The 18419-nt window shown below is 57.3% G+C and overlaps 4 protein-coding genes across 4 annotated transcripts; 2 read left to right on the top strand and 2 right to left on the bottom strand.

Annotated features, from left to right (window-relative positions):
• The first annotated feature begins 312 nt into the window (after positions 1-312).
• Positions 313-4433, top strand: TIMM17A (translocase of inner mitochondrial membrane 17A). The gene is made up of 6 exons (XM_080358503.1): positions 313-353; positions 1570-1669; positions 1776-1839; positions 2366-2494; positions 2865-2975; positions 4150-4433. Exons 1-6 carry the CDS (start codon positions 328-330, stop codon positions 4218-4220), a joined length of 501 nt encoding a protein of 166 aa, XP_080214629.1. The 5' UTR covers positions 313-327; the 3' UTR covers positions 4221-4433.
• A 728-nt stretch (positions 4434-5161) lies between these two features.
• ADIPOR1 (adiponectin receptor 1) lies at positions 5162-10799 on the bottom strand. Its single transcript, XM_080358498.1, has 8 exons — positions 10756-10799; positions 10454-10648; positions 9296-9412; positions 8674-8845; positions 8119-8305; positions 7261-7448; positions 6557-6750; positions 5162-6156 (listed from the first exon to the last, which is right to left on the bottom strand). The coding sequence occupies exons 2-8, from the start codon at positions 10592-10594 to the stop codon at positions 6028-6030; spliced, it is 1128 nt and encodes a 375-aa protein (XP_080214624.1). The 5' UTR covers positions 10595-10648; positions 10756-10799; the 3' UTR covers positions 5162-6027.
• Positions 10800-11262: 463 nt separating this feature from the next.
• LOC308048867 (tetraspanin-18-like) lies at positions 11263-14697 on the top strand (the record flags this gene model as incomplete). The annotated part of the gene is made up of 8 exons (XM_080358196.1): positions 11263-11315; positions 11630-11732; positions 12387-12581; positions 13138-13212; positions 13467-13565; positions 13767-13946; positions 14150-14233; positions 14650-14697. 8 exons carry the CDS (start codon positions 11263-11265, stop codon positions 14695-14697), a joined length of 837 nt encoding a protein of 278 aa, XP_080214322.1.
• A 402-nt stretch (positions 14698-15099) lies between these two features.
• On the bottom strand, positions 15100-17780 carry UBE2T (ubiquitin conjugating enzyme E2 T; the record flags this gene model as incomplete). Its single annotated transcript, XM_080358501.1, has 6 exons — positions 15100-15225; positions 15501-15584; positions 16118-16216; positions 16663-16768; positions 17266-17335; positions 17672-17780. The coding sequence occupies 6 exons, from the start codon at positions 17778-17780 to the stop codon at positions 15100-15102; spliced, it is 594 nt and encodes a 197-aa protein (XP_080214627.1).
• Positions 17781-18419: the final 639 nt, after the last annotated feature.

The raw sequence follows: 18419 nt of genomic DNA, 5'->3' as shown, positions 1-18419 counted from the left end.
CAGCCCCGACACCCTGGCCCTTTCTCAGACACACCCGCTGCTGATCGGGCCACACAGAACCATTTTGGTTGGGAAATCTCCTCAAGACCGAGTCCCCTGCTCCGCGGGCCTCTGACTGACCCCTGTCCCCGTCCACCTCCGGCCGCTCAACCCCCGCCGGCCCCGCTCATTGGCCATCGCGGCCGCCACTCAGCCCCGAGCGGCGCAAAGGCGGTGTCACGCATGCGTAAACTCGTCCCCTCAGCATCTCTCCGCTCCCATTGGCCGGCGCGGGGAGGCGGGCAGCCAATCGCGCGGCGCGGGGGGCGGGCGGAGGGGCCTGGCAAGATGGAGGAGTACGCGCGGGAGCCCTGGTGAGCGGCCCCGGCGGCGGCTCCGGGCGGGACCGGCGGGGAGCGGGACGGGCGGGGCGGGCGGGACGGGACCGGAGATCCCCGGGGCCGCTCCCGGCGCGGGGAGGAGGAAGAGCGGGGGGCGCGCGGTGTGTGTGACCTTGGCGGGGCCCTTCGGCGGGAGGCCCGGCTGGGGCCCGGGCGGACAGCGCCGGTACCGGGCCCGGCGGGGCCTCCCTGAGGCGGCGGTACCGGCTGCGGCCTCTGCCGGGCCCGGGACCTCTGCGGGATGCGGTCCCGGGGGAACAAGGTCCCGGGGGAACGAGGTCCCGGGCGGGGCAGCGCTTGGCTTTGCTGTATTTGCTGATTAGTGGTGCAGGAGCTGAAATTTGGCTTCTGCAGCGAGATTTTGACATAAGATGAAAGAAACAAATTAGCTTTGTTATTTTACACTTCAAAACTACCAGCAGTGGCCCCAGAGGTTAATAGCAGGTTAGTGCCAGCCTAGTTTAGTGTTTGGTTTAGTGTTACAAGGATGTAGTGCTTGGCAGAGGTTTTAACCCCAAATTACAGCTCATGTCGCTGGTGTTGAAAGCGTTTGCTGTGTGGAAAATGCTCCTGCTGCGGAGCTTCTGCTCGCTGGTGGTTGTTGCTCCGTGTTTGGGAGGAATCGTGGGTAGATCTGTGCTTTGAGGGAACTTCAAAGATCCAGGAAAAGCCTTTTCAGTTTGGCAAAAGGTGACTTTGAAGTCTCTCATTTAAATAACCAGGACTAATGAAAAGCGTGAGTAATCCAGCAACACGATGTTTTGTGGCAGCTGTGAGCTTGAATTTGCCACCTTGGTTTTCTGCAGGTCAAGACAAGAGTGAGAATGGTAAATTTAAACCTATTTGTGTTCCAGAAATGGGGCAGAGCTGGAATTCCACAGATGTTTGGACTAGATGATCTTTTGAGGTCCCTTCCAATCCCAAACATACTGTGATACTGTGTGTGATACTGTGATGGAAAAGGGTCTTTCTGCCCTGCGTGAGGAGTTTGGGCAATTCCTCTGTGTATTTAGGAGGCGAGTTGGTGGAGTCTCTGCAAACCCCGAGTTTGTTTTGCTGTCTGCTCAGCACACTGGATGTGAGATGATGCAGCCGGCAGGATTTTCGCTCCGTGCTGGGTCCATTCCAGTTACCCGCACGATTTAACGTGATTGAGATTTCGTATTTTCATCTTCATTTCTCTTTACAGCCCCTGGCGGATCGTCGATGACTGCGGAGGTGCTTTCACCATGGGAGCGATAGGAGGTGGCATTTTCCAGGCCATCAAGGGCTTCAGAAATTCCCCAGTGGTAAGTGAAATCATTTGAGAGTGCGCGGGGTCTGTTGCAAATTATTGCTCCCTACAGTCAGACGGGCTGTAAGAATTTACTCCTTTAACTACCATTTTCATTGTAGGGTGTGAACCACCGGCTGCGGGGAAGTTTGACGGCAATTAAAACCAGAGCTCCACAACTGGGAGGTAATTAATTTTGTGGTGTTGCTGGGAGATAACCCAGTTTGGGAATATAATGTAGTATGAGTGCAGCAACACCTGAGCGGTGGGCCAGCTGTGCTTCAGTTAGTCCAAGCGATGAATAAATACGGTTCTGATGCACCCAGAATTAGTTAAATGTGGAGGAAACACGCTTGTGTTCATGGGATTATAAGCAGGGGTGATAATGTTGTTGTGTTTTAAGCAGCTCTGTGCAGAGCCTGGGAGCCTGTGCATTGTGCGCAGGGCTTTAAAATAAACCAAATCGACTCAGTAAAAGAAATAATCAAACTTGGAGAAACACCGAGAGGACGGGGGGGTCTGAGTCGGGGTTCAGCCGTTCCCCTGGGGTCAGCAGCGTGAATTCCAGCCGTGTTCGGGAATTGAATTTTGTGTGTAAAATTCTAATACCCACAAATCTGCAGTTTGAGATAAAATGACGCCGTGAGCTCTGAACCGTGGAACTAATGCACCATGGAAGGAGGCATATTCGGTTTATTTTGTGTTTTCACAGGTAGCTTTGCTGTCTGGGGAGGTCTCTTCTCCATGATCGACTGCAGCATGGTCAGAATGAGAGGGAAGGAAGACCCGTGGAATTCAATCACGAGCGGGGCCCTGACCGGGGCCATATTGGCTTCAAGAAGTAAGAAATTGAGCACTGAATATTCATTGAAAACCTTGTGGGTTCGAAGTGCAGAGTTCTCGTGGCTCTGGTGGAGCAGCAGGCTGAGATACACAAAGTGGAATTTAGTCTCTAAGAGAAATTGGAAGATAATCTGAAACTTTTGTCCTGTGCTTATGAAATAATTGTGTTCTCAAACATTAGCCTTTGTTTCCTTAAGGAAGAGGGGGAGAGCTGGCCGGTAATTATCCTTTTATTGGTGATACAAATGAGGCTTAAATGGTGCATAATGACAGCTTATAGGAGACATTATAACTAAAGAAAGAGTGATAATATGTAAAGTAATGCACCAAAGGTGAAAAATGTGTCGGTTTGTGCTTTTTATCTTTAGACGGCCCCGTTGCCATGGTGGGATCTGCCGCCATGGGAGGAATTCTCCTGGCTTTAATTGAAGGAGCTGGTATTTTGTTAACGAGATTTGCCTCCACACAGTTCACGAACGGTAAGGAACCGTCGGAATCCGGTGTCACCGGGTTTTATAGAAGGGTTTTCGCAGGATGGTCACTTAGCCAAGTCAGTAGCCATTTGTGCAGATACTTGCCCATGAAAAATACATAATACCTCTGTCGGCCCACTTTATTTGGGAGGAATACAGACAAAACCACTAGTATTGAAAGGATTAGTAGTGAGCCACTAATTCCTGAGAGGCTTCCTCTCTCAGGTCTGTTCACTGACGTTCTTTGTTCAATCTAAATTACAAGAATTTCTGTTCTTAATACAGAGATATTTTAAAATTAATCTGCTTTAGAGAAAGGGTATAATCAGTCCGTTACCATTTATTATCTCGAAGACTGGTGTACAGTAATGTATTGCTTCCCTCCAGCAGAACGTCAGTAGAGGGGTCGGGAAGCTGACTCCGCGATGATTTGTTCCGTTTCAGTGATTTGCTTTATTGTCAGGCAAGTTACCATGGGCAGAGCGGCCCAGCTCACCTGAGGGGCCATGAGGTGCAGGTTTCCAGCTCCTTTAAGTGACTGAAAATGTTTCCCTCTCGCTGCTCCGATTGATTCCCGCTGCTCTGAAAGCCCTTGAGGTGCTGGAGCGAGTTCAGAGGAGGGAATGGAGCTGGGGAAGGAGGTTGGAGCTGAAAGGAGCTTGGAGCCGGGGTGGTCGGGCTCTGCTCCCCAGGAACAAGCGCCAGGAGCAGAGGAAACGGCCTCAAGTTGCGCCAGGGGAGGTTGAGGTTGGATCTGGGAACAATTTCTTCCCCAAAGGGCTGTGGGGCATTGGAACAGGCTGCCCAGGGCAGTGCTGGAGTCACCATCCCTGGAGGGTTGGACAGACGGACATGAGGTTCTCAGGACATGGGGCAGTGTTGGGGTGGGGAACGGGTAGACTCTGTGATCTTGAGGGGCTTTTCCAACCAAAACGATTCTCTGATTTCCCCATTAATAAGGGAGGTAAAAATATGGTCCGTATCGGACTGAGGCTCTTTCAGTCCATAAAGCTCTGAACTTCAAATGTAAAAAAAAATCAAAGTCTCGTTATTGGCTTCATTAATTTTTGAGGAGATTTATATTAAAACTGCGGTGAGCGTGTTCCATGCTGTTAGCATGAAGAACCTCTTGTCTCTTGGTATTTATGATCTGCCGTTTTTCCTCTCACCTTGTTGGCAGGCCCCCCGTTGTCAGACGACCCCTCGCAGCTGCCGCCCTCCCCGTTCAGCGACTACAGACAGTACCAGTGAGGTGCTCCCGCTCGCGCTGCACCTGAGCTGTGATCCAACCCGAGCTGAGATCCACCGTGCTGGAGGACCCAGGTGTGCGCGTCCTTAGCGGGGTCACCTCTCACACTGGCCGCACCCACAGGACCTCCAGTGCTTTTCGGTGTAAAGCTGCGCAGGAGAACTTTTAGAAGATGACAAATCTATTTATTCATGATAGATTCCCTTGCTGTAATGTTACACGTGTCTGAGCGAATACAAGGAGGTTTAAGACAAGGACCAAACGGAGTCTTGTTGTCCTTTGGACGTGGACTGAAGGGAAAGTCTTCGGAGTCCTCTCTGGGATGTGGTTGACCAGCCATGGTGAACACAGCTCGCGTTTGGCCTGTTCCCCATCGGATTTGGGCTGCTAGACATATTTCAGCTTAAGGAAAATAATTAATCTACACACAGTTCTACATTCCTAAAGTGATTATTATTGGGAGAATGTGCAAGCCAGGGAAAATTGCTTCCAGCAATAGGTATTTCACTGCTGTTCTTTATTTTCTTGGCCACCCCCATCCAGGCGCTGCATTTGCTGTCCCCAAAACCAGAGCATGTCCAGACAGCTCAGACACGGCCCCATAGCCCCTCCCCACAGCAGCGGGGACACAGGGAACAGGGACACAGCCACTTGTGGGCTGTGGCACCAGAGGCTCTGCAGGCGCTTCTCCCTCACCCTCTGTCAGGTATTGGTGTCGGAAGCCTGAGCCGGGCTTTGCTCAGCTCAGCTCTTCCCTGCTAATCCCCCGTGACCATCCGTGCTGGACGGTCACTCTCACATCTCAGATTTCAGGTGTTGTCCTTCACCCCCCCAGCATCTTTTGGGGTCGGTTGAGCCCTTTGCTGTGTGGATCCTGGTGGGTCCTGCTGCCCCACAGCTCATTGCCCACCAAGAGGTTTCCTCCTGTTGTCATTGCAACGTCCCAGAGTTTCCTGCATTTCATTCTGGCTGTCAGGGCCATCCCGAGTCGCTGCCACAGCAGGGGGATCCTGCAGCACAGCCGGGAGGGGACACGCTCCTGGGGACGCTCAGAGCAGCCCCTTCCCTACACCCGCCCCAAAAAACGAGGCAGACACCCCCAGCACGACACTGAACTATTGACCTTTTATTTCGATCAGCTACAGCAGCTCTACGTTCCCCGCACACACTGTCCTTCCGCCGCTACCACAGACAGCGCGGGAGCCGAGTACGCTGCGGTGGCAGCGAGTCTTCTTAAAGCTTAGTATTAAATATTAAATATTCTCTCATTTCTGTTTACATTACTTTGTCAAGGAAAACAAATGAACAAACAAACAAAAAGACAATTAAAACTTAAATTACAGGAACCTGTGCCCTGGGCAGCAGCACCGGGGGTGGCTCCGCTGTGAGGGATTCGCCAAAAATCTCTTGCCCTGGGCCTGGTCGTGCGTGGCTGTGCTGGCTCCGGCGGTGAGCGGGCGGGGGGGCTCAGTGGGGCCGGGGGCGCTCAGTGGGGCCGGAGGACCCGCGCCCTTTGCTCTCAGAAATCGGAGTGTCTGGGGAAGTGGGGGTGGCCCTGGTGCAGCTAAAATGGGCTGGGGAAGGCAAGGCCATGATCCCACCTCCCTTCAGCCCCAACCCGTGTGTGGGGAAGGGGGTGAGGATTTGGTCAACAACTTTGCTACAGAATTTTTGTTTCTCTTTTTTTTTTTCTTTAAAAAAAAAAAAACAACCAACCAACAACCCCAAAGAGTTTCGAGTCTTCCTTTGATTTTAGCAAAGACAGAGTTTAAAAAGCACTTAGGAAGCTTGTACTAAAACCTGGTGTTCTCAGAGGAGAGAGTCGTCCGTGCACCCCCCTTCCAGTCCGTAGCGGAACTCCTGCAGGTTCGACACCCCGTAGAAGTGCACAAAGGCCGCGGCCACCACCAGCACGTGGAAGATCTGATGTGACTGAAACTGCGGGGAAGCCAAAAAGACCTTTAGACCAAACCAAATGGGACAAAACTACTGGGAGCACCTGATCCTCACCACCCTCCGGGGCAACAATTCCTTCTTCATGTCCAGCCCGAATCTCCTTCCTTCAGTTTAAACCCATCACCCCTTGTCCTATTCCAACAGCCCCTGCTGAAAAGTCTGTCCCCACAAGTTTTCCTCCTCCTCGCTGCTTCTGCACCGCCCCACAACTGTGCTCAGCTCCTTTTCCCCCTGCGTTGCTCCCAGGCAGCATTTTCCCCCCACCTCCTCCAGCCGACTCACCGCAGCTCTCTGGGACGCACCAGGACCCCCCCCAACCTTTTTGGAGCTCCGCCCCCCTCCCCAATCACCCCCTGGATCTCCCCGCTCGTCCCTCACTCACCCAGATGTCAAACTTGCCCGGGAAGAAGCGCTCGGGGATGCGGGCGGCGTAGAGCCCCGCGCCCGTGATGTACATCACGGCCATGAGGAAGAACCAGCCCATCTGCCCGACCGTGGTGGCTTTGACGAAGCCCTCGGCGATGGTGAAGTGCATGGTGGGCACCACGCCGCTCAGCCCCAGCCCCAGGAAAACGCCTGCGGTGGAGACGGGGGGGTCAGCGGGGGGGAACGCGGTGCGGAGGGGCTGCTGCCCCCTCACATCCCCGTCCTGTGTGAAGGGAAGAAGCTCCGGGAGGCACCAGCAGCTTTTCCTCGCTCATCCTGGATTATCCGACCCCTGCGGCGTTTGTCCTTTACCTACAGCTCCATGTCCCAGTCAAAACCAGTGCTGGCCCCCAGTGCTCACTGGGCAGAGCGGAGAGGAGGTTCTCAGGGACACGAGTTAGTGCCAGGGATGGGTTAATGGTTGGACTTGATGATTTTAAAGGTCTTTTCCAAACAAAACCATTCTGTGATTCCCCCGGTGTTCTCCATACAGCCCCGGGGCTGCGGCAGCTCCCGTTCCTGGCTGTGAATGGCACCGTCAGAAGGTGCCAGCCCTTGGTGTCACACCGAAGCCTCATGAGCGTGGGAAGAGCCATCTCATGCCGGGATCTGCCCACATTCCTCCCCGAAACCCTCCCGGGGCGAGGACAGAGCTCCTACCTGCTCGTGTCTGCCTGTGCTTGGGGGTGGCGAACCGGTCCCACTGGGCAACGATGATGGCGGAGATGCCCAGGACGCAGACGATGGAGAGGTAGATGAGTCTTGGCTGCGGGGAGCAGTAGAACGAATAGTAGAGCCACGGGACGAAGCTCCCCATGATCAGCAGTGCAATTCCTGAATAATCCAACCTGCAGACGGGGTACAACGACAGAGAGTCACAGAGGAGCCCCCAAATCCACCCCCCAACTTGTGTCCTCTTGGTAATGGTGTCAGGATGCCCCAGCCTGTCACCAGAGTCACCGCGGCCCCACGAGTGAAGCTGAGTGTCCAGAGCCGGGAGAAGGGCTGAGCTCGGTCTCATCAACATGATTTGGGGCAGGAGAAAGGGCCTGAGCACATACACAGTGTCTGGGGCCGCCAGCAGAGCTCGGCAGGAGGATGAACAGGGCACGAGAGCAGCCACGCGCTCAAACCACGACAGGATGCGTCAGCCGCGAGCCCTCACGTGTATGGATTTGACCGTTACCCGCCCTGCAAAGTGCTTTCGATTTATCGATCCAGGAACCATTTCAACACCAAAATGCAGCTGCTCGTGTTACCCCCACTGCGGCAAGTGCCCTCCCCAGGAGGCAAAGACGCTTCTGCTGAGGGCACGGCCGCACGGTTTGTTCTGTAGACACGGTCCCGCGGGACCTCTGGGGTTTGTGCACAGGAGACTGGCAGGACTTTCAGCAAGCAGCGCCCAATAAACGCCTCTGACAGACTTTTGCGCCAGGGGAGGTTGAGGTTGAATCTCGGGAACAATTTCTTCCCGGAAAGGGAAACCTCCTCAGACCGCACAACCTTGTGCCGACTCACTTTGAAAAAGTCCGCGAGACCTTCTCCGAGTGACAGTAGACAGTGTGGAACAGCCAGGAGAAGCTGAGGCACAGCACCGCTCCCAGGAAGAACATCCCGAACACCACCTTCTCCTGGAGAGGGGCCATGAAGTACATGTTGGGCCGCAGCATGGTCAGGATCCCCAGGCACAGGAACAAGACAAAACCTGCAGGGAATACACGAAAACGGGCTGTCAGGGCGGCGAGTGAATCAGTTGAGCAAAGAACCGAGGGAAACACGGCCCTGGCTGCGCTGCAAGGCAGGTCCCGGCCGTACCCTGCGCGCGGTGCAGCGGAGGCGCTCGGTCACAGCCGGGGAAGGTCCCTTCAACTCAAACCATCTGTGATTCTATGATTCCAAGTGCCTGGTCTCCACGCACCCACGGGGCTCCAGGAGCTCCCGGCACCTCCTGACACAGCTGCCCGTGTGCATGGGGGAACGCAACCGCCAAGGGAGCCCTTGGGCATGGGGAGAACCACAACACCCAGCAAAAAGCCACCCACAGCCCCGGGGCCACCGAACACCCCTAGTCACCCAGCAAGTGCGTCCAGATGTTGCCCGTCTCGGTGTGTATCCGGAAGATGCTCTTGAAGCAGGCGCGGAAGGACGGCATGGGCGGCCGGTGTCCGTGCAGGAGGTAATCGTTGTCCTTCAGCCAGTCGGGCAGCACGTCGTATGGAATCACGCGCCAGCGCCCTTCCCACACCTGCAACACGCCGAGCTGGGCTGGTGGCCCCCAGAGCCTCGAGCCAGCCCAAAGCCTTTCACGTTTGTCACCCTGGGAGCCTCAAGTCACACGCGGAACGAGCCCAGGCAGGGCTGAAATGCCCTGTAAGGCTCCTCGCAGAGAGGATGTTCGGTTCTACAACATCAGGCACCGGTGGGAGCCTTGAAGCCACCCCAGTCCCACAGAGTGCTCCCCACATGTCCCCCCATGGAGCTGGGGGCGATTTGCACCCTCAGGTTTAACCCTTCAGCGCCCAAAGTTCCCTTTGGGGGAACTCCCTCAGTTTTGGTCAGGAATGAGGGAGCCCCAGTTGGCAGCAGAACCAGGCTGGCCCTCAGACACAGTGACACATCCCAGCCCTGGTGTGGGGCATCCGACCTCCTCCCTGCTCCACAATCAGGGCCATGGGATCACTCCAGGTTCCTGTACCTTGTACACAAACTCCTCCATCTTCTCCATGGCGTGATGAGCCTGCAGAGGCAGAGTCAGCACACGGACCACCTCCTCCTCTTCCTCGCGGGCCGCTGGGCACGGTGGGTCCTCAGCCTGGAGGGGGGAGGCCGGCAGGGAATCATTGCTGCCCTGGGGAGGGGGGACAGCACGCGGAGAGCGGCCTGTCCCTCCGGAGAGCACCTGCGGCCGCATCCTGTCCCGAGGGGACGGGCAGGACCTGCCGGTCACCAGCACTTATGCAACAACCCACTGTCTGAACTGTCTTGGGCGGGCTAATCCCAGATTTATCCTCACTGAAAGGCGGGATTAACTGGAGGGGGATTTTCAACCCTACAACCGAAGCTGGAACAGCCACTCAGTCCAGCCAGGACCCCCTGGCCCCACACGGAGCAGCAGCTCCCGGCCCCCCCAGGCTGGGAACGCTCTGTCCATCCCAGCTCAGCTCTGTTAGTGGGTTTGTGCAGGCGATTTCCAGCCCCTCGGTGCGAGCAGCAGCTCTGGTGCTGACACGACGCGTCTTGGCTGACACATCCATGCGAGGGCTCTGACAGACCCACAACAGCACAAGAGTTTGGGGCTGGTTTAGCGCACAGACCTCCCGCACCACCAGCGTCTGGGTAACGAAACATCTCACAGGCCTCTCTGCACCCACACAAAGCGATAACTGAACTTGGGGCTCTACAAAACAGCCTTTTAGGCCAGACATGAGGGAAGAATTGTTGGCCCTGAGGGTGGTGAGAGCCTGGCCCAGGTTCCCAGAGAGGTGGTGGATGAACCATCCCTGAGACATCCCAGGCCAGGCTGGACGGGGCTCTGAGCACCCTGAGCTGGTGAAGATGTCCCTGTCATGGCAGGGGGGGCACTGGGGGAGATGGGGAGGCCCCTCCACCCCAAACCATCTGTGATTCTACAGTTCTATGATCTCAGCTGTCACAGACCCACAACCCAAAATAGGAGAAGTTTTAGGGCCAGCCCAGAGCACGGAGCAGCCAAAGCATCACCGTGCTGGTGACGGAACGTCTCTCGGGCCTCTCTGCGCTGACACGAACGACAACCGGACTCGGGGCTCCGCGAACCCCCCGGGGCCGCCCCGCCCCGCCGAACCCGCCCGGCCGCGGCCCGGGGGACACTCACGGCGGCCGCGCCGGCGGCTCCTTGTTCCCCCTTCTCCTCCAGGAGCGGCCCCAGCTCCGCCAGCTCCAGGTGCGCCCGTTCCCGCCCGGCGGCGGCCAGCGCGGTGCCCGGCCCGGCGGCGGAGCCTTTGCGGGACGCCATGGCGGTGGGTGCGGGTGGCCGGTGCAGGTCCCTCCGCGTCCTTGTGCCGCCGCGCTGGGGAGGGAGCAAGAACAAGAGTCACCGGGAACCGGCGGCCGCGCAGCCCGGGCCGGGCCCCCCGCGGGCTGACGGGTCGAGGCGGCCGCTCCCGCCGCACTCACCGGCCGCTACATCCCGCGCAGGGCGGCGGCGGCGGCACCGGAAGCGACGCTGAAGGAACAGGCCGCTTCCGGCCGCGAAGCCCCGCCCCGCCCGGCAACGACGCCCCCGGGACGGCACGGCTGGGGCCGCGCGGATCTCGCTTTCTGATTGGACGAAGCAGCTGTCTGTCTGTCTCTCCCCCCGCCTCTCCTGCTGCCGACCTCTGCGATTGGGCGAGCCGCCCCACCTGACGTGCCCGCGGGAGGCGCTCTAGCCCGGGCGCGAGTCTCTGTGGCCGCGCGCTCGGCTGCCCACTACGGGCGGGGCGGGAGCTCCGGGAGTCCCGTGATGGCGGCGGGCGGGCCCGGGGGAACGCGGGGTTTCCGCTCCGGGGAGCGGGAAGAGCGGGCCCGCGCCGCCGTGAGGCCGGTGGTTACAGTGGCACCGCAGCCCGTTGCCATGGCAGCGCGGCCCAGACAGGCCCAGTTGTGTCCGCCTGTCCCTGTGTCCGTCTCCCTCCACCCCCGATGGCCGCTGGGCACCGCGGGTCCCCGCCGGGACCCACCGAGGGCAGCCCCGGGTAGCAAATGTCCGCAGCGATAACTGATGCCTGAGGTCGCCCCGGCCTGTCGGGGCAGCTCGTCTTTCCCCGCCCGGAGGTTTAATTACCTGCGCTAACCAAGGTTTAATTACCCGGAGACTCCCCGGCACAGCGGTGGCTCCTGTTCCCCATCAATCATTGATGCCCCGGGAAGGGCTTCTCGGGCTGCGGGGCTGGGAATCTCCAGCGGAGCCGGCGCTTTTTGGGGTGCGCGGGGGGCTCTGGGGGCACTTTGGGGGCTGCCGGAGCTCCAGGTGGGGTCCAGCCGGGCCAGGGCTCCGCTCCCCCTGCAGGGACAACCGCTGCCGCGGCCCCATGGGCGTCCTGAGCTGCGTCAAGTACCTGATGCTCGTCTTCAACGTGCTGGTGTTTGTGAGTCCCCCGGGGCCCAGCAGGGTGGGGGGGCCGGTGACATCCCGGGGCTGTGACATCTCACGGGTGGGTGACACCGGTCCAAGGGAAGGGACGTCAGCGGGGTCACAGCTTCTCCAGTCCCCATGCTGGGAACCATTGCCTTGCCAATGTAACAGACCCCGGCAGCATCTCTAAGCAAAGCCTGTTTTATTAACAGTTTTGCCAGCCGGGTGTTCTAGCTAAAGGTGGGCACACGGGAAAGGGCAAAGAGCCCCCACTGATATCCCCCCACACCCTGGATGTGAATCCCCTCCCCTGTTCCCCACTGGTTGGTTCTGCAGGGCTTGCAGACTAACCGGTCCCTGCCTCAGCTTGCCTGTGTCATTCATCTAATTCTAACAACCCCCTCCCCTTAGTAATGTATTTAAATGTGGATTCCTGGCTCTTTGGTTACCTTTCCCATTACCGTAACTTTTTACATACAGCAATCAGTTTGCATTCGAGATTAGTCCAAAGAGACTTTGTTTTACGTTAAGGATTCATAGTCAGATGTCTCTCAGTCCATCCCCCCCGAGCTGGGGCCAGGCGGGGGTCCCCAGTTCTGTCAAATCAACATTCCTCTTTCAATGGCTCTGTACACCCGTGAGGTGTCTGGGGCCGGTCCCTGCGCCCCCCAAACCGCGACGTGTCCCACAGGCTGGGGGGACGTGCCTGGTGTCCGTGGGGCTCTGGGTGGCCCTGGACCCGGCTGGTTTCCAGGACATCGTGGCCACCAGGGCCGTGCTGAGCGCTGGCGCGTACCTGTTGCTGGCCGTGGGCATCGCCCTGGCGCTGCTGGGCTTCCTGGGCTGCTGCGGGGCGCTGCGCCAGAGCCGCCCGCTGCTGCTGGGGGTGAGTGCGGGGACGGGGGTGCTGGGGGGTGTAGGAGCCGTGGGTGGGGGTGCTGGGGGGTGTAGGAGCCGTGGATGGGGGTGCTGAGGGATGTGGGGTGTCTGCGGAGGAGCCCAGTGTTTCCCCTCCTGGCCCCATCAGCTCTCAACGTGCCCCCCCCCCCCGCCCCAATCCAGTCCCTGCCTTGTGAATCTTCCCATTTCGAGCCCAGCGGGTTTCATGAAGCCGCCAAGTGGGGTCACATCTCTCTGAAGCCACTGCCTTGTCCCATGTGGCATTTCTGAGCTTTCCCACCCAAAGCCAGGGCTGGAAACTCCTTTCTGAGCACCGACACCCCCATTTCTTTGGCATCCCTGGACCCCGGCACCTGGCGCTTGTTTTCACCCCCCCCCCTCACAGCCATGGTGCTCAGAGATGTGGTGTCTGTCCCCGGGAGCTGCACGTGTGTCCCCCGGTCGCAGGGACACGGGGCAGGGGTGGCTGCAGGGGGGATCCCTGAGCGAGCTGCCCGCGAGGCTGGGCTGCTCTCTGACTCCTCCATCCCGCTGCCTTCCAGTTCTTCATCCTGGTGAGCCTGGTCTTCCTCACGCAGCTCGTCGGGGCTGTTCTCTTCCTGGTGCACTGGAAACAGGTACCGTCCCCGCGCCCTGACGTGGCCACCCCGTCCTCCCTCTGTCACACTCTGGGTCACATCCCCGAACCCCCCAGGGACTGCAAATGGTGCAGGGATGGCCTTTCTCACCTCCTCTTCATCACCAGCACCTTGATGCAAGCCTGAACCTGGGTGGGTGGGTGGGTTCCACGGGTCCCTTTGGAGATGGGCTGGCACGGGGGGCTCAGGGTGGGTGTGCAGCCCCCACAGCTCCCCCGGCACCGATCCCGCAGGTCCAGCCGGAGCGATTCCTGTCCGAGCTGCGTAGGAGCTACCACGGGGACGAGGGCGCCGAGGTCTTCTCCACCGCCTGGAACACCCTCATGGTCACGGTGAGCAGCTCCTGGTGGCTGCGGGGGGTGTGGGGCACCCATGGGACCTGCTGGGGGTGACCCCAAATGCAGGCGAGGGGCTTGTGGACCCCAGACAGACACCGAGCTCCACGCTGGGCTGTTTTCCTCCTTCTATCACCTCCCCAAGTGGTGTCCTCCCCGTTTTGACATCACATTGATGGCGTCTCCTTTGTGTTCCAGTTCTCGTGCTGTGGCGTTTTAGGCCCTGAAGACTTTGGGAACGGCTCCCGCTTCCAGGAGCTGCACCCGGGGACGCCGTGGCCGCGGGCGTGCTGCGCCAGGGCCGGGCTGCTGCAGGCGGGCGAGCTGCGCAGCTGGGAGCAGTGCCGGCAGCGCAGCCCCGGGTACATCCACGAGCAGGTGGGACACGGCCCCGCCGCGTCCCTGCTCTGTCCCCAGACTCGTGGGAAGTCTGGGGTGCTGCCCTCCCCCGGTTCAGCAGCCCAGTGACTCCCCAGGTCCCCACCTTGTCCTGTCTCCCCACACCCCCCGATCTCACCCTCAGGGCTCCCCGCAGCCATGGGGAGTGTGTGTGAGCCGCTCCGTCACCTCTGTCCCCCCAGGGCTGCTTCTCCAGCTTCGGCAGGACCCTGCAGAACTACATCTCCATCCCGGGGACCTGCAGCTTGGCCGTGCTGGGCATCGAGGTGCTGAGCGGGGCCGGATGGGACAGCACGGGCAGGGGTCACTGCGCACGGGCTCTCTTTTTGCCAGGGGGGTGCTCTGTGGGTGAAGGGGCCACACGTGGGCTCAGGGGGACACTCCCAAGCCACTGCCTGTCACGATGACACCCCGAACACGTGTGCAAAGTCAACGTCCTGCTGCCGATGGGTCAGGTTTAAGGACTGGGGAGGGCTCATTCTGCTCCCCTAGGCCATGGAGGGGACGTGCGACAGGCGCTCTGCAGACTGGGGACGTCCGGGTGTCCCCTGCGCAGCACAGGGACAGCGGCGTGTGGCCCCATGGGGACACAGCGGCCACAGGACGAGGCTCCTTCAGCCTTTGGTCTCCCCGGGCCCAGTGACGTGCGAGCACGGGGTGACCCGCTCCCCTGTCCTTGCAGATCTTCGCCATGTTCTTCGCCTTCTGCCTCTATTACAACTTCGACTGAGCAGGACGAAGCGCAGCAGAGGCAGCGAGGGCTTTGGGAAGAGCGGCAAACAGTGCTGCTGGGGTTCTGCTCTTGGTTTGTGCTGAGGGAGGGAGGTAAAACAGAAACGGAAACACTTGGTGCTGTTGCCATTTCTCTGAGCAAAAGCAGGGGAGCAGAAGCTGGACCAGTACTTCCAATTTTGCTTTTATTTGGAATATTCTGAAAAGTCCACACAACAAAACAGAAAAAATATACATTAAAGCTTTATATTCTATATGTATAACGGAACTTTTCAGAAAAAAACCCCTAGGAAATAGAAAACCAAAGCCTGCTACATATTAGTTAAAATAATTAGATATACCTGTGTAAAGAGAAAAGGACAGTGAAAGCAAAGGCAACAGCCACAAGAACCAAAACCGCTCAGGACTCCAGGCGAGATTTCTTCTCCTCCTTGCCGATGCTGCTCCCTTTTCTTTTCTGCGTGTTGGATTCACTGGTGGTGCTTGTTTCTCTTTGGTTTATTTTCTCTTCCAAAGGCTTGCAAGCCTGCGATCACCCAAATAAAAGTAACAGCTGTGAGTAATTGAGCTTTGCAGCCTGTAGCACAGCTGTGCAGGCACCTCAGGACACCCCGCGCTCCGCAGAATCAGGAATGACCCTTAATGATCCTGCTAGGAATTTTAGGAAAGGGGAACAACAGAGCAGGACAATGATTGTGCCCACAAGCGCCTCATACATGCGTGAGCCAGGTCGTGTAAAGGTCCCTTCACCCCAAGCCCTTTTAACGACCCTCATAATTAACTCCCTTCAGTGCGTCTCACCCCGGGCTGCGGGCCGGCGTGCTTCTGAGTCCACTCCCGGGCGTTCCGCAGGAACAGCTGCCTGTTGTACTTGTACTCCGAGGACTAAATGTAACGAGCAAGACAGAGATTGGATTGAATACAAGCATCACACTGAGAAGCCGGGACTAAGGTCTGGCTTTAGGACTCCTAGAACCAGATCAGAACAACTACAGGCATGTGGTGCGAATCACAGAGTCGTTTGGGTTCGAAAAGCCCCTCAAGATCATCGAGCCCACCCGTTCCTCAGCCCTGGCACTGCCCCATGTCCTGGGAACCTCATGTCCGTCTGTCCAGCCCTCCAGGGATGGTGACTCCAGCACTGCCCTGGGCAGCCTGTTCCAATGCCCCACAGCCCTTTGGGGAAGAAATTGTTCCCAGTTGTTCCCTTGCAGGCTCATAGACCTTTACCATCTCTTTTCCACTTCTGGCACAAACCCTGCACCACACGTCCCAGCTGCTTCAGGGAAACACCCTCAGGCCTGATCCAGATTGAGCTGGCATGTTAATCCAGAGTGAGTGAAGTGGAATCCCAGCCTAAATCTATCACACAGCTCCTTCCCAGCCTGTGCCCATGAGAGGAATGGGGGCTCACGTACAATGTCGGCCATGAGAGGGTCCTCAGGGTTGGGCTCGGCCATCAGCAGCTGGATGGAGCTCAGCAGCGCGGAGATGTTCAGGGAGGGTCTCCACGCGCCCTTTGAGGGAACAGGGTGAGAAAAACCATTAGGTGGAAAGAAACCTGCCCAGAGAAACCTCGGGACTTGCAGCATTTCCACTCAAACTGCCCACGAGCTGCCTCAGGACCTGCAGCACTTAATTCCCCACGGAAAACACCAGATTCATTAGCAACGCAAAATTGCGGCCGCTCTGCCCCGCGCGTCTCTGCTGGGTCAGGGTTGGGCACCCGTCTGCACAGACCACCTAACGCCTTCGCACTCCAGCCCTTAAGACCCTGGACACTCACAAGGAATGAGAAGCTCACGTTCTAGTCTCTAAACAAAGGAGATGCTGCTCAAACACTTTACTCCTGTGTAAATAAGTCAGTAGCCAACAGACATTCAATAAGGCTTTTACAAGGAACGGATAAGGAGCTCATTATCCCCTCCGGCTCGCTTACCCAGCCCAAGCAGCACTCTCTTACCTTCGGGGGTAACTTGAGAACATCCAGACAAATCCTTCCAGCAGAGTCGATGTTGGGATGATAGATCGGGGTCAGAAAGCGGATCTTCGGGGGCTCAAACGGGTACCTTTAAGGGATAAGTGTTAAAAAGCCACAAAACATATATTTGTGCACCAGTTGTTTCATGACCCAAGCGACGGCATCATTTCCCCCTCCCCATGGGTTTCTGGGGTGGTCGCGCTCTGTCTCCAATGCTGTGTCTGACTCTCGCTTTCCAGGGCAGCTTCCCACAAAGCAGCAAACGCAGTGGGAACCTTTCTGCTCACAAACGAGCCCCTTTCCAGGGAGCTTTGAGTCAACACGATACGGTAGAGATCTCATTGTAACACCTTTAGGTTGTTAACCACACATCTTGGGATGCCCAGTGGGAAATAAGAATAGCAGGCAGTGGGAATAATAATGACATTGTGTAAATGAAGGGTCTCACCTGATAAACCACATTCTTTGTGGGAAGGCAAAAGGAAAGACCAAAGCGGTAGCACGTATATCAAATATATCAGTTAACTCTTACATTTGAAGGAAGCACGACAGCAGCTACTTAACTAGATGTTGTTGCCCACTTACCTTTCTGGAACAACTATTTCCAGATTGAATATTCCTTTCTCATACGGTGTGTCTGTGCCTCCTAAAATTTCTTTAAAAGCAAGATTAAAACATAAGCATCACATTGAAAAATCCCTGGGGTCTGTGCACACACCTCCCACAGTTACAGAACCCTACACCACTCAGATCCAGGAATAAAACCCGTCATCTCATCACAGACCAGTTACACCCACCACAACCGAGACCACAGGCAGACTGAGCCATTGGCCAGGCTGTGCTTAAAGAAAAGCAAGAAAAAAACCCTCATTTTCCTAAAATTCCACAGTTCCATACAACTTATAAAGCACACAGCACCCAGAGAGCCCGGAGCCAGCAGCACCCTCCACTGCAGCCCTCGCTGATCAAAGTCCCCCCGAGAAGCTCGTACGTGCTCGCAGGGTGTCCAGCTGGTTTTGGTTTTGCCAGCAGGTGATGCCGGGAGGCGGCTCCGTGGACAGGAGGGCAAGTTCCCTCTTGAGTCGCGATGCTCGCTGCATGGCGCCAGAACTCTGAGAGAACACATTTGATTACTGGCAAAATCAGCTTTTCAAAAACAGCACTTAAAATTGAAGTATTTTTTGGGGTAAAGAGAAATAACCTGGGTCCCAAGTTGTTATACTGATGTGAAAACCGGAGTCTCAGGAGCCTGTTTATGGAGCTGCTCTCGCATCCAGCTGGAGAAGAAACAAATCACAGAATCGTTTGGGTTGAAAAGCCCCTCGGGATCATGGAGTCCAACCATAACCCACCCCCAGCACTGCCCCATGTCCTGAACCTCATGTCCGTCTGTCCAGCCCTCCAGGGATGGTGACTCCAGCACTGCCCTGGGCAGCCTGTTCCAATGCCCCACAGCCCTTTGGGGAAGAAATTGTTCCTAAATCCAACCTCAACCTCCCCTGGGCAACTTGAGGCCGTTTCCTCTGCTCCTGGCGCTTGTTCCTGGGGAGCAGAGCCCGACCCCCCTGGCTCCAAGCTCCTTTCAGGCAGTTCTCCCCTCAGCTCCTGTTCCCCAGGCTGAACCCCCCGCTCCCCCGGGCTAATTATCCTCCTCTTGCTCTAATTATCCTCCTCTTGCTCTAATTACCCCCCTCTTGCTGTAATTACCCCCCGGTTCTCTCACACGGCGGCAGCGGCGC

Source organism: Nesoenas mayeri, assembly GCF_963082525.1.
Source record: "Nesoenas mayeri genome assembly, chromosome: 23".
In the NCBI taxonomy this organism is placed as follows: Eukaryota; Metazoa; Chordata; class Aves; order Columbiformes; family Columbidae; genus Nesoenas; species Nesoenas mayeri.
The sequence above is the reverse complement of the archived record's forward strand: the minus strand, read 5'-3'. Positions and strand labels throughout refer to the sequence as shown.